The following is a 12,321-nucleotide window of genomic DNA, read 5'->3' as shown; positions in this document are numbered from 1 at the left end:
TTTTGGACACAATAAATGCATAATGTAAACATTTTAAAGAACTTATTCATTGTTACTTGTTGTTTTAATTGTCTCACTAATTGTCAAAATGAGTTTTGCATTCACTTTTCTGCTACCAGCTGTCACGTGACAGGCAGTCCAGGCTGTTTAAGAAGCAGTTCTCATTCTTGTTCTCGTTCGTCGTTCATTTCTCACGTGATAGGCTCCAAAGGCTGCACAGATTCGTTCTCGTTCACAGCTCGTGTGGGAAGCAGTACGCTCTCGTTCATGTGTCACGTGACAGCTACCCAGTCACTGTGGCGCTGTTAAACAACACTGGCAGGGAGGCTGCAGGACAGAAGTCACTTTATTGTGGTGTGTATTTGCCCTCTTATGTTTTCACATGCTTTGAATTGCTTGTGGTAGTTGTGTATTATACTTTGTCAGCTGAAGCAAACCATGTCTTCAGTAGTAGTGTTTCTTCTTCAGTTCTTTTTATTCACGTCCCAAGTCCTGACAAGTGACTTGTGATTTCCTGATAATGCTTAATGACACAACATTTAAGCAGTGATTCAAAGGTGACTTCCAGTCACCATAGCAACACACAACGCTCAGCTTCACACCTATAATGCACGTCGCCGCTTGACCTATATCAATGATATACAGTATACATGATATACGATACTACAGGGACACGGCGCCACCGGCTGTAAAAAAGAACGAAATGAACGAAATGACTCACAATAAGATTCGTTCACGTTTGGGTTCGAGAGTAACTGAATTGAGTCGAACTTCCCACCCCTAATCTGAAGACACCCCGGATACGGCATCACGTGTACATGTCCCCGCAGGAACATGCATCCGTAACGAAACAAAGATTCCGCCACACAAGTTCCGCACAGGAAAGCGGCGAATTGATTCCATTACAGCTAACATCGACCAGTAATCAATCGCACGGCTGGACTATCGCTGTTAGACAACAAGCTTAACACAGCCCGCATCACCACGAACAATGTAACAAGAGATATGAGTAAGGCGTGAATGTTCTTAGCCTGTTAGCAAGCAAAAGCTAAAATATAGTATTGGTGATGGAGAATATCGAGGAGCCTCTTCGAATCACTCCTACTGTCCGGGCTCTGAGCTCCGCGCTGCGCGGCAATCGTGAAAATGTCCACGATTCCAGCCGGACAAACGACGACAGAGTATTATCAGAACCAGAGAAGCTGTGGTTTAAGGAGAGCAGTGCTAAAAACCTGCGAAACAGGGACTTCTTGTCGCCGACCACGATGCTTCACACGCTGTACGCGGACGGACAGGTTGGTTTGGCTGATACTTGTTGACTAATGTTTATTCGCTACATTTGAACGTTATTCTCTAGCACTGTTGTAACATGTTATACTCAGAATTACTGACTTTGTTGAAACTAGGCTCATTTAAGATGAGCCAGGCCTGCAGAATCGATCGATCGATCGATGTATGCTGGTTAGACTTTTACCAAAAAAAGAACCTATATAGAGATATAGAAATCGTGCAAAATGCGAATTGTTAACACGAGCTGCATGAAATAAATATGCACAACTAAAAAAATAATTAAAGAAGCATTTTGTGGAAAGTTTGTAAATAACATGTAGTACCTTTCTGTGGTGGAGCGGGGTCGCTGTTGCTCCTCAGACCAAAAGTCATTGGATCAGTGAAGAAGCAGGTTGAGCACTAATTCTGAAGCGAAAGCTAAAACCTGATTGTTAATTCTAACGTCAGTCGAGTTTAAAGAAGGCGAGCATCACCTTGAAAACTCAAGTGATACTAAATAAACTGTAGGCAAGTTTAGGACGTATAAAGATAATGTGTTAAGTTGAATTTAGAAGCTGTAAAAATATTGGGAGGGGGACACCTCTGGGGGAGGGGGGTAGATTTTTAATGAAGTAGAAGCTGCTTCATTTGCTGCATTCTGCTGGATTTCAACACCTATTTTACTGACAGCTAAATATATTTACAGCTGCTAGTTCCCTGACGATACATACGGCCAACAACGGGATGGAGTCAATAAAATGGAGTATGAGTATTATTATTGAGAGATTCAATAATAACTCCTTATTTATTTTAAGCAATGATGACAAATACAAAACAAACTGAAAAGAAAACAGTTCTGTCAACTAAGATTATTGTAGCAACACAGGTTTACATCTGTTACATTCTACCTCTGTGTCACCATGACTCTAGGCCTCACCACAAAAACCACATTTCTGTTTCACTGTATTCCCAATGAGACCATCAGCTGGGCTGTCAGATTTTAGAGACTTCACAGAACAGATCAGATTAAACAGATTAGAAACAGATTACTCAAAGCCTTCAAAAAAGCTGCACAACAGGTAACTTAGTTCACCATGAATCTGTGCTGATGTGTCTGCTTGTGTTGATCACAAGCAGTTCAAAGGAAGTGACTGAAACACAAAGGCAGGGATCAATAGAGAAGGAAACTCGCTTCCTGTCTGTCACTCCTGGCCTGCCCTATATGCCATAATGTCCGCTGCGCTGTGTGCTTGCAGCTGAATCTCAGACCTCACCTGGCAATAAGAAGTTCTTTTTTTCTGCTACAGCTGTGAGTACTCAGTGCTGTCAGTTGTCTGGTCAACTAGTGGCTGTAACTTGTTAGAGGTGTGTGCAGTCAGACGTCACCCTGAGCTGAGCTGCTGACCTTTCAGTTAGACTGATTCTAAGATGGCATCTTTTTTCAAAATGGTAGTGCCCTCCAAGGCAGGGGTGGAACCATGTTGTCTGTTATGCAATCAGTCCTAATATGCAAGAGATGAGATAAGAAAATCCTTTATTAGACCCCCACAGGGGAAATTTACAGTGTTACAGCAGTAGAAGCACACGTAAAAAAAAAAGTATAAAAATAGATAAATAAAAATGAATACAAGGTGAATGAATGCTTGATTAAATAACAGAATAAAGTGACTTCAGTACTGAATTGTTATTGCACACTATGATCCGATATGTGACAATTTACATTACTTACAAAAGAGCTAAAAAGAGAGTTATTGTACTGTATGACAAGAGCCAAGTTACAGGAGGTAGTATGGCTGACGGCAGCAGGTAGGAAGGACCTGCGATAGCGATGGAGCAGCCTGTCACTGAAGGATCTGCTCAGTGACATGACAGTTTTGATAGTTTTACAACTTCAAATAGTTACACTCTTGTATTTTCTTATATATTTCTATAAAACTTTTTCTAATATGAGCATAAAATTGTATCCACCTAGGTCCCTCCAGCAGTGATGTCCAGAGTCCTGTCTCTTCGGGGCAGAGGGGTTCTTCCTGTGGCTGGTGGGGAAGTGATGGATGAGGGTCTCAGGGTGCGGGTGGACCGAACTGCAGCCTTCAGAGCAGTGCTGGCGGGTGAAGCGGCAGAATACCTAAAGCCCTCAAGTCAGAGGCACGGTACTGTAGTACTCAACTGTCCTGCACTGCACCCAAAACCCAACATGCTGACTCCTGATACGATGAGTTTGGGCCAGCTGAGGACAGTTCTGTTGGCTGATCACATGGGAGCCCTGCTGAGAAGACAAGGGTGAGTCTGTGTGCTGATCGCAACGTGACCAAAGGATAAATTGAATCATTTGTGATGAAAATAATTGATCATTGTTTGATGATGTGTCGTAGATTTACAGTGTTCTATTGCCCAGCTCTCCCTGAAGACAGCGATGTCATCACCTTTCTCAAAGCTCTTGGAATTGATTGGCCCACAGCTCCAGCTAATTGGACCAATGAGGGGCGGGAGGAAAAGATCCAGGAGCTGCTCGAGAACTCGCTGTACAGAGAGAGGGAAACAGAGAGAGGCAGAAGGACCAGTGGAGGAGGAGAAGGCGGAGGGAGGAAAGTAGAGGAGGGGGAGAACGAGGGGGTGCTGAGGGTCAACCTAAAACGAGTTTTCCAGGAGGAGGGGCTGCAAGGATATGACCCCAGTCTTGGTACCTGTACAGGTAAGGATGGAGTGACTGGTGCTACTCTTGAGAATCAGGTGATCACCCAAGTTAAAGTAGGCAGGATTTCCATGGACATTATCAGATTACAACATATTAGACACATAGAGTCATGTTTAAAGGTCCGTAACCTCTCTTTTGATTCTTTTTGAGTAATAACATTAATTACTTTTTTATAGAAAACAAGACGTTCACCTACTTGATTTTGTCATCGACTTCTTCAAGGAGGTTGCCAAGAAACAAGAGATTGAGACTCTCTGAGCAGAAAGTCTCTGCTAATGAGAAAGCATACAGTATAGTAACAGAACAACAGTAATCGTCAAACAGCTTTAACATGTTGAACAAAGCTAACCGTCTCCTGGTCCTGATAAAGAACTGATATAAAAGATCATACTGTGAATTGGCTGGTGAGAGATTGCATGTGTATCTCTTTCAGTTCAAAGACACTGTGTTTCTCACCTGGCACAGCTGGACCTATCTACATCGAACTGCACAGTGAGACGACCACACACACATGCAGTACACAAACAAAATGTTTTTGTTATCGTAAAAAATAACGCTAATTTGTACGCCCTCGCTGCTTCTTTCACAGCCAGCCACAGTTACAATGATACACGTGACTTCTTACCAGGATGAGTTCCGGCAGCAGCAGATAGCAATGCTGTGGAGAGCCAGTGGAGCGACACACAAACAGGTAAACCCACAAACATATAGACCCGCAGTGTGCATTATGTTTTGATTTTTACCTGTGGGGCTTTCTGTGTCACAGAGACATCTTGTATGTGGACCTGTGAAGACTCCTGGTTCTCATCTCACTGCTGCACAGTATCTGCAGTAAGACCACTTTCTTTGTTTGCACTGCTCTCTCTCTTTCTTGTTTTATGTTTTTTTCACAGACATTCATTGTCTATATATATATATATATATATATATATATATATATATATATATATATATATATATATATATATATATATATATATGTTAAACCCAAATAACAAAAACAATGTATAAAGCTTTCTGTTTTTTCTCCTCACTTCTAGGATGAGACGAACTCAGGTGAAGGAGGCCTCAGAGATGAAGTATGGCGATCAAGTAGAAGGTGTGTGTGTTTTCTCAGTGATCAGTGATCTTATACAGCTGCACGAGAACTGAATGCCTCTTCTTGTAGGTCAGACGTGGGATGACATCATCAAGGTCATGACTTCTGCCACAGTCAGATTTGAGCTGCTGTCCACAGTCCACACTAGTCCTGTGCGTCCTGATTGTAAAGTATTGTTTTTGTGCACATATTAAATGATTTAGCATGTGTTTGACTAGCTCGTCAGGTCTGAACACGTCCTGGTCACATGTTTATGTGACTCTCCTCGTAGTTGAGTTTAAATAATTGACAGTCATGTGTTTAGGTGACACTGGATGTCCAGAGAGAAGGTGGAGTGTCAACAAAGGGGCCCAAAGGAGGAGTCTTTGTGATGTACAACTGTGCCAGACTGCACACGCTGTTCGACAGCTATGAGAGAGGAGTGGAGAGGGGTGAGAGCAGAAGACATGCAGACACAGTTGTGTGCAGTCCTTCAATAGAGAGCACCCATGTATTATACAACACAGTTTCACGCCACTGTGGTAGACACATAGACACAGAAGGGGACATTGGTACAGAGCCTGTATGCAGTATGTTATTACTCAGGAGTAACTGCACATTAGTGGTAAGACAGGGCCTTACATCAAACAGCCTGACGGCATGGACAGTAAGTGGACAATGATGTAAATATCAAGTTTGATCCAGCCTAAACGAAAATTGACAGTGTATGTGAATGTAACTTGCAGAGTACGCACTTAAACCTGTGCCACTAAATCAAATATATTTATCTACTTAATCCATCTATCCATTCACAACATTATATTCTTACACAATGTAATTTATAGTCTGAATCCTTTTAAGCTACATATATATTCAGTAACCATATACAGTATTTCACAAGACTGTCCTCTTCAGCCTTCACTTTTCTCAGGTCTTCCTGTGTGAATGTGTCCTCTTAGATTCAAAACAGCATTTTTTTCTGTCTTATACATTATTACTGTATTTTTATATATATAAAAAAATAACCTTATTTTGGTACCCGCAGGTCTGTACCCCAAAATCCCTGAAGCCACCCAGCTAGACTTCAGTGCTCTGAAAGAAGAGGTACTGTATTGTCCCCTGTCTTGTGCTGTTACATTGTTGAAGAATCATTTTTGTCAACTGTCTGAATGCCCTGTTAATCTTATTACACTGTCTTTGTGTTTTCACTGATAGGGTGAGTGGCTTCTCTTGTTCAATTACCTCATTCCATTCTCTGAGCTGCTGAACCAATCAGGACAAGCACTAGACTGTGAAGGGGGAGGAGCCAGAGTCAACATTAAAACTGAGCAGGTGATAGTACTGTGTAAATACATAAGCTGACACTGTAGTTTTAAGCAGATGTTTGTTAACCCAAACGTGTTTGTCTGTGTTCCTCAGAGCTGCAAGTTTCTGGTTTCTCTCAGCAAAGACTTCAGTTCATACTACAACAGAGTCCACGTGCTGGGGGTGAGGATGTTTGATTGTGTCTAAATGTTTGTCTGTTACATATACAGTCATGTTTACAAGTTAGTACCCCCCTTTTAATCATAATACATATTCATGTGATTGTTGTGTCCTATTAGGTAAATACAACCTCAGACCAACAACAACATATAATATAAACATGTGCACAACACTAAGTAACTCCATGATTCAACAGCTCGTACATTCACCTTTAGCAGCAAAAACTTGGAGTCATGGTTTCCTGGATAATAATAATAATAACTTTATTTATATAGCACTTTTTTAAACACGCAGTTTCAAAGTGCTGTACAATAAAATCAAAACAGGAACAACAGTGAGTGGTTAAACTACCATCCAGTGAAATTCACAAAATAAGACAGGAATTGCAAGGTAAGTCAATAAGACATAAAAACAATTTTTAAAGTAGAATAAAATAAAAATAGGCCCGTAAGATAAAACCAGGGTAATAGCATAAAGCAATAAAACAATAATAAAATGCAATAATGTAAATCAAGGAATGAATAGATAAATAAACCGGTTTAGGAAAAGGCTAAGCGATAAAAGTTAGTTTTAAGAAGAGATTTAAAAGAAGACACTGAGTTTGCCCGCCTGATGTTCTCTGGCAGGGAGTTCCAGATTTTGGGCGCATATGCAGCAAATGCGCAGTCACCCTTTGTGATTAGCTGGGAGTTGGGGACTGATAGGAGGAACTTTCCAGGGGATCTCAGGCAGAGTTCAGGCTGGTGAGGGGTTAAAAGGTCCTGCATAAGAGGGGGCGAGGCCATTTATTGCTTTACAAACCATCAGTAAAATCTTAAAATCAATTCTAAAACTCACAGGGAGCCAGTGAAGGGCAGCTAGAACTGGTGTTATGTGGTCACTTCTCCTGGTATGAGTGAGAAGCCTTGCTGCGGCATTCTGTATTAGTTGTAGTCTGTGAATGTTATGTTTACTGATACCAGAGTAGAGGGCGTTGCAGCAGTCTAGCCTGGAGGAAATTAATGCATGTATAACCGTTTCAAACAGAGGTGGGGGAGGAATGGTCGAATTTGTCTTATTTGCCTTAGCTGTGCGGAACAGGATTGAACAACCTTGGTTACTTGAGTGTCATAGGAAAGTTTAGAGTCAACGATGATGCCCAGGTTGCGGGCCTCAGTGCATATATTGTTAGACCAGGTGCCAAGACAGGTGGAGAGGTGGGCAACATAACTGGAGTTGGGGGTGGAAGGTGTAATGATGATCATTTCTGATTTAGCATCATTTAGCTGTAAGAAATTGCTGGACAACAAGTTCTTAATTTCTGTCAAACAGGGCAAGATATGTGAGACATCAGAGCTACGACAGAGAGCTATGACATCATTGTGGATGAATTTTGGTCCATTCTTCTTCACAACATTTTTTCACTTCATTGGATTTTGGACATTCACTTATGTAGAGGCCTGTTAAGGTCCCACCACAGCATTTTAATTGGTATACAGAAGACTTTATGGTCAACTCAATGACTGCAAGCGGTGCAGAGGCCTTTTTTACAAAGCAGGTTAGGAGGAAACTCTGCGTATGTTCAGCCTGAAATAAAGGAAACCTTGAGTTGACAGTTTAAGTAAGGGGGGGGCGGTAGGTTAAACCTGAGATCGAGGAGTAAGTTAAGCCCAATTCATAATGCAAGGTAACTCATACTCGGAGTCTGTAACCACTGTAACTTTGTCTGTGAACATAACCTGGCCTGGTGCAGGTTGTCTCGAAGAAACCCTGAGGGTGTCTCTGACACCTCCCCTTTTACAGACACCCTGTTTCACTTCAACTTTCATTCAGGCACATTTCCCTGTCTGAGTGAATGATGATCAGCTGACTGTTCTTTTATCAAGGATCATGCAGATGAGGAGGCTGAATTAGTTTACATGGAGTTACATTTAGGTTGGGCAGGATTTGAGGCCACAACCAGATTAGTGTTTTTTCTGATTACCACCAGAAGCAGTAAAGATAAGATCGATAAGACAATGCTTTATTAGTCATGTTGATGAAGATTCTCAGTCATCCAGGTCATCATACGTAGAGAAGATTGAAGCAAGGCGCCTGGACTTGTAGAGTTTTCTTGAAGACGTTTCGCTGCTCATCCAAGCAGCTTCATCAGTTCTAACTGTTTGGTGGGGAAACATGGTTTATATGTGGTTACAGACCTATGTGGGTGGGTCTGGGAAAAAACTTAAATAAACAATAGCACTAAATGTTTCCATACTTACCTGTGATATTCTGGCTGCCTGGGCCAGGTGTGTCTAACGACTGGCTAACGACTATGAAACTGGAGAGCCACCTCCTCAGGACAAGACTCAGCTGTTCACCTCCACCTCAAAGACTTTGAGGACAACAATGTTCACACTTTAGACAGGGAGGAAAGGTGGTATGAAAGAGGAGTCAAGGAAGCCATCTATGTTAAGCTGGAAAAACCTTCCCTTAACAGAGGTGGTGGCCTCAGACATCATCTTTCTACCACATACAATGCAGTGATTCCATCCATTCCCAGGAAGTTTGCACATACTCACAGTTAGAACAAAGGGCTGTCAACCAGTCCCCCTCCGGCAGTTTCATAGTCATTAGCCACACCTGGCCTAGTCAGCCAGAACATCTCAGGTAAGTATGGAAACATTTAGTGCTATTGTTTTAAAGTTTTACCCAGACCCACCCACTGAGGTCTGTAACCACATATAAACCATGTTTCCCCACCAAACAGTTAGAACTGATGAAGCTGCTTGGATGAGCAGCGAAACGTCTTCTAGAAAACTCTACAAGTCCAGACGCCTTGCTTCAATCTTCTCTATGCTTTATTAGTCCCCCACAGGGATAATTCACAGTGTTACAGCACGTACCTTGGAAGCACACCTAAGACCTCAGTACTGAATGTTATTGCACGCTATGATCCGGTGTGGTGAAAAATGAAAAACTGAAAAATTGACATTATATACATAGGAGCTGAAAAAAAGTTATTGCGCTGTATGACAAGATGCAGTTATTATACAGGAGGTAGTATGGTGGGAGACAACAGACAAAACAACACAAATTATTCACATTGATTTGGTCTTCTTTATTTATTTATAAGAATTTTTTATTTATAAGAATTTAAAGTTTATTATTTCACCTGTTTCACCCTCAGAGTTGACTGAACACAGATCAACTGTACTGAAACCAAAAACTTTAACATCTCAGAGTAAAACTCAGAGTTTGGTGAACCTCCTTAATGAAACGTACCCCAGGTGCTGTAGCTGCAAAAGAAGTCGTGCTCCTCCTGGTAACCCTTCAAACAAACTGTGCTTGTTCAGTCTAATTGAGCAAGCACTGATGATCAGCAGGACCTGCTGCAGCTCACACAACTAAATATGGAAGCAGTAACAAGGGACGCAGTGTTTTTACAACACAGTGAAACAAAGTTATATGTTGTTGTTTGTCTGATGCTGTGTTTGTCTAAGACTGATGAAGTGATTTTTATGTTTACAAAATAATAACTTTTAAATGTGACTTTGGAAGTGTATTGAATATGACATAAAGTTGTGCACTTTGTGCTGTCATATGTCCCTTGTTGTCCACTAACGGCAACATTAATGTGTTAATAATCTATTATTGCACTGGCTGGGGATTTTTTTGATGTGATAGCTGTCAAAAATGTTCCATTATAAATGTAGATCTTTATACTCCTTTTCTTTTCTGTCACCCTTCTCATATTATTTCTTTCTTTTTAGGAGCCTTTGCCTCATCTTTTTAACCAGATGTTCTGTCGTCTTTACCTGCTGAGAGCATTGAGGGAGCTCTTCCACAGTGCTCTTGACAGCCTTAACCTTCCCCCCATCCAGCAACTATAGCCTCCAAGTTATTCACTCAGATCCACCCCCGACCCCCCGACCTACAAATGTTCACACATACCTGCCCTCCCATTGTGTATCCATCACATTCTCACTGGCAGCTGATTATGGGATTTGACCTGTCGTCTTGCTTCTGCATTTCATTAAGCTATATTAGGTATTTTTAAAGGGTCAACTTGTAGTTTAATTTATGGTACCTAAAGTGAGGAGAGCGACCGAGCATAGATGTCCAGTGGTCTCTTTCTGCCCAGGGAAACAAACATGCAGTGGTCTCCAAACTTCAAACTTGCCATCAAGATTTATGACTGGGGGAAACAGAGTGCATGTTGCTTTGGTTTGATTGTAAAGAACATCATGGATTATTACAGAGCTTTCTTCCTTGTGTACCACTCCTCTGGGCCTCATGGCATTTGACATGAAGCCCTGGTCCATGCAGCTAGCAGAAATGATGTAGCTCATCCATGTACAGGCAAAACCCCACTCTCTCTGGCATGTCTGTTCAAATGAATTGCTGGTCTGTTCATAGATTAAGGTCTTTTTCTTAATTTTTTTTTTTTAAGTTTTGCAAATTGCTCCTTTTAATATTGCCATTACCCACTAATAATGTAGTGTAATCTATGAACACTGTAGTGTTTCTTCACTTTGATTAAAGCAGAAGGATTTTCCTGTTGCTACATGTCTAAAGAAGTATGACAGTTTAACATTTTATTGCTGACAAATCATAAAATACATACATTATGTATGGTAAAGATGGAGCACAAGCTGCTAGGTATCTTTTGCATAAAGATTGAAAACTAGCTGTCTTTTTGCTAAGCTATGTGGCTGCTCATATTTACAGTATGTAGAAGAGTGTGGTATCAATCAGAAGAGGTGTTTCTTCAGGCTTAGAGTATAACTGCGTGCTGGGCATCGTGATTTTAAAAAAAGATATTCTTCTCTGCTTTAATAATTTATTCTGTTTGTCCTCTTAACACAACAACCCACAAACATGAAGAGATAGCAGTGTTTCCAAAGAATCCATTAGTCCCAGTTTTACTGTAGTCAGACCTGTACATTTTTGCCTTGTAATGATCTCATTATCTCACATATAAATGAAATGTCATACTAAAACGTCTTAGGCACTGCAAGAAAGAAGAAGATCCCATTTCATGAAAGTTTACCACCATGTATTGTCAATGCCATGCAATATTTATTGTAATATTTATTTGTACAGAATGTTGAATTCTGCATCTGTGTTTATATGATTATTCAGCCCATCACTTAGTCCCAGCCAACCTGCTTGTGCCACAATGTAAGAAAATACATGACATTGCATGGAAAGAATAGAATAGGAGTTTTATGCCAAAATACTCTTTATACATTTCGGGATGGGGGACAAGAATTATCCATTTTGTGGCCTATGGTAGGAGGAGTCAGTTTTAGAAAAAGCAGAATCATTTATTTTTAAAAGTCTAACCTAGGCCACAGACTTATCAATCACATGTTGTAAAGTCCTTAAATCCTTGAAAAGGTATGAAATGTGACTTAGCATTTTGAAAATGTGCCATAAACTGTTTGATCTCCCCTATATGTATTCTGCAGAATGAAGCTGCATATATTCAAACCTCTACTCTATAGAGAAAGCCCCTCATACCTTGCATGCTTACCTGTGATCCGTCTGTAGAGATAGAAATCCTGGTGCAGCCTGTGTACAGGTCTATTAATGAAGAAGTCCTTTTTTTAAAAATTTCCTCTTTTGTTTCTTTACTAGAGTGGAAGAAAAAGAGCCGTGGACCAATTATAAACCAGATATTCAATGTAGATTTATCGTAAAAGTGCATACACCTCATCCACATTGATGTCTCACATTGTAATCCTTCTAATCTGCCACTTTTAAATCAGTTCTGTACCTTCAGAGTCCTGCTTCTACCCATGTGGAATAAAAAATCACTGATTACACTGTT

General features: G+C 40.8%; 1 protein-coding gene across 1 annotated transcript; it reads left to right on the top strand.

The window, feature by feature from the left end:
• The first annotated feature begins 857 nt into the window (after nucleotides 1-857).
• On the top strand, nucleotides 858-12,321 carry dalrd3 (DALR anticodon binding domain containing 3). The gene is made up of 13 exons (XM_028410830.1): nucleotides 858-1,295; nucleotides 3,242-3,549; nucleotides 3,642-3,961; nucleotides 4,398-4,456; nucleotides 4,554-4,655; nucleotides 4,731-4,795; nucleotides 5,005-5,063; nucleotides 5,133-5,215; nucleotides 5,368-5,494; nucleotides 6,088-6,146; nucleotides 6,258-6,374; nucleotides 6,462-6,530; nucleotides 10,259-12,321. The coding sequence occupies exons 1-13, from the start codon at nucleotides 1,068-1,070 to the stop codon at nucleotides 10,376-10,378; spliced, it is 1,716 nt and encodes a 571-aa protein (XP_028266631.1). The 5' UTR covers nucleotides 858-1,067; the 3' UTR covers nucleotides 10,379-12,321.

This window comes from Parambassis ranga, chromosome 7 (assembly GCF_900634625.1).
Source record: "Parambassis ranga chromosome 7, fParRan2.1, whole genome shotgun sequence".
Lineage (NCBI taxonomy): Eukaryota > Metazoa > Chordata > Actinopteri > Ambassidae > Parambassis > Parambassis ranga.
The sequence above is the reverse complement of the archived record's forward strand: the minus strand, read 5'-3'. Positions and strand labels throughout refer to the sequence as shown.

Coding starts and splice junctions, on each gene's coding strand:
- dalrd3 (XM_028410830.1), top strand. CDS start 1,068: ATGGAGAATATCGAGGAGCCTCTTCGAATCACTCCTACTGTCCGGGCT. Junction 3,962..4,397: donor CAGTCTTGGTACCTGTACAG/GTAAGGATGGAG, acceptor TATCTCTTTCAG/TTCAAAGACACTGTGTTTCT. Junction 6,147..6,257: donor TCAGTGCTCTGAAAGAAGAG/GTACTGTATTGT, acceptor TTTCACTGATAG/GGTGAGTGGCTTCTCTTGTT.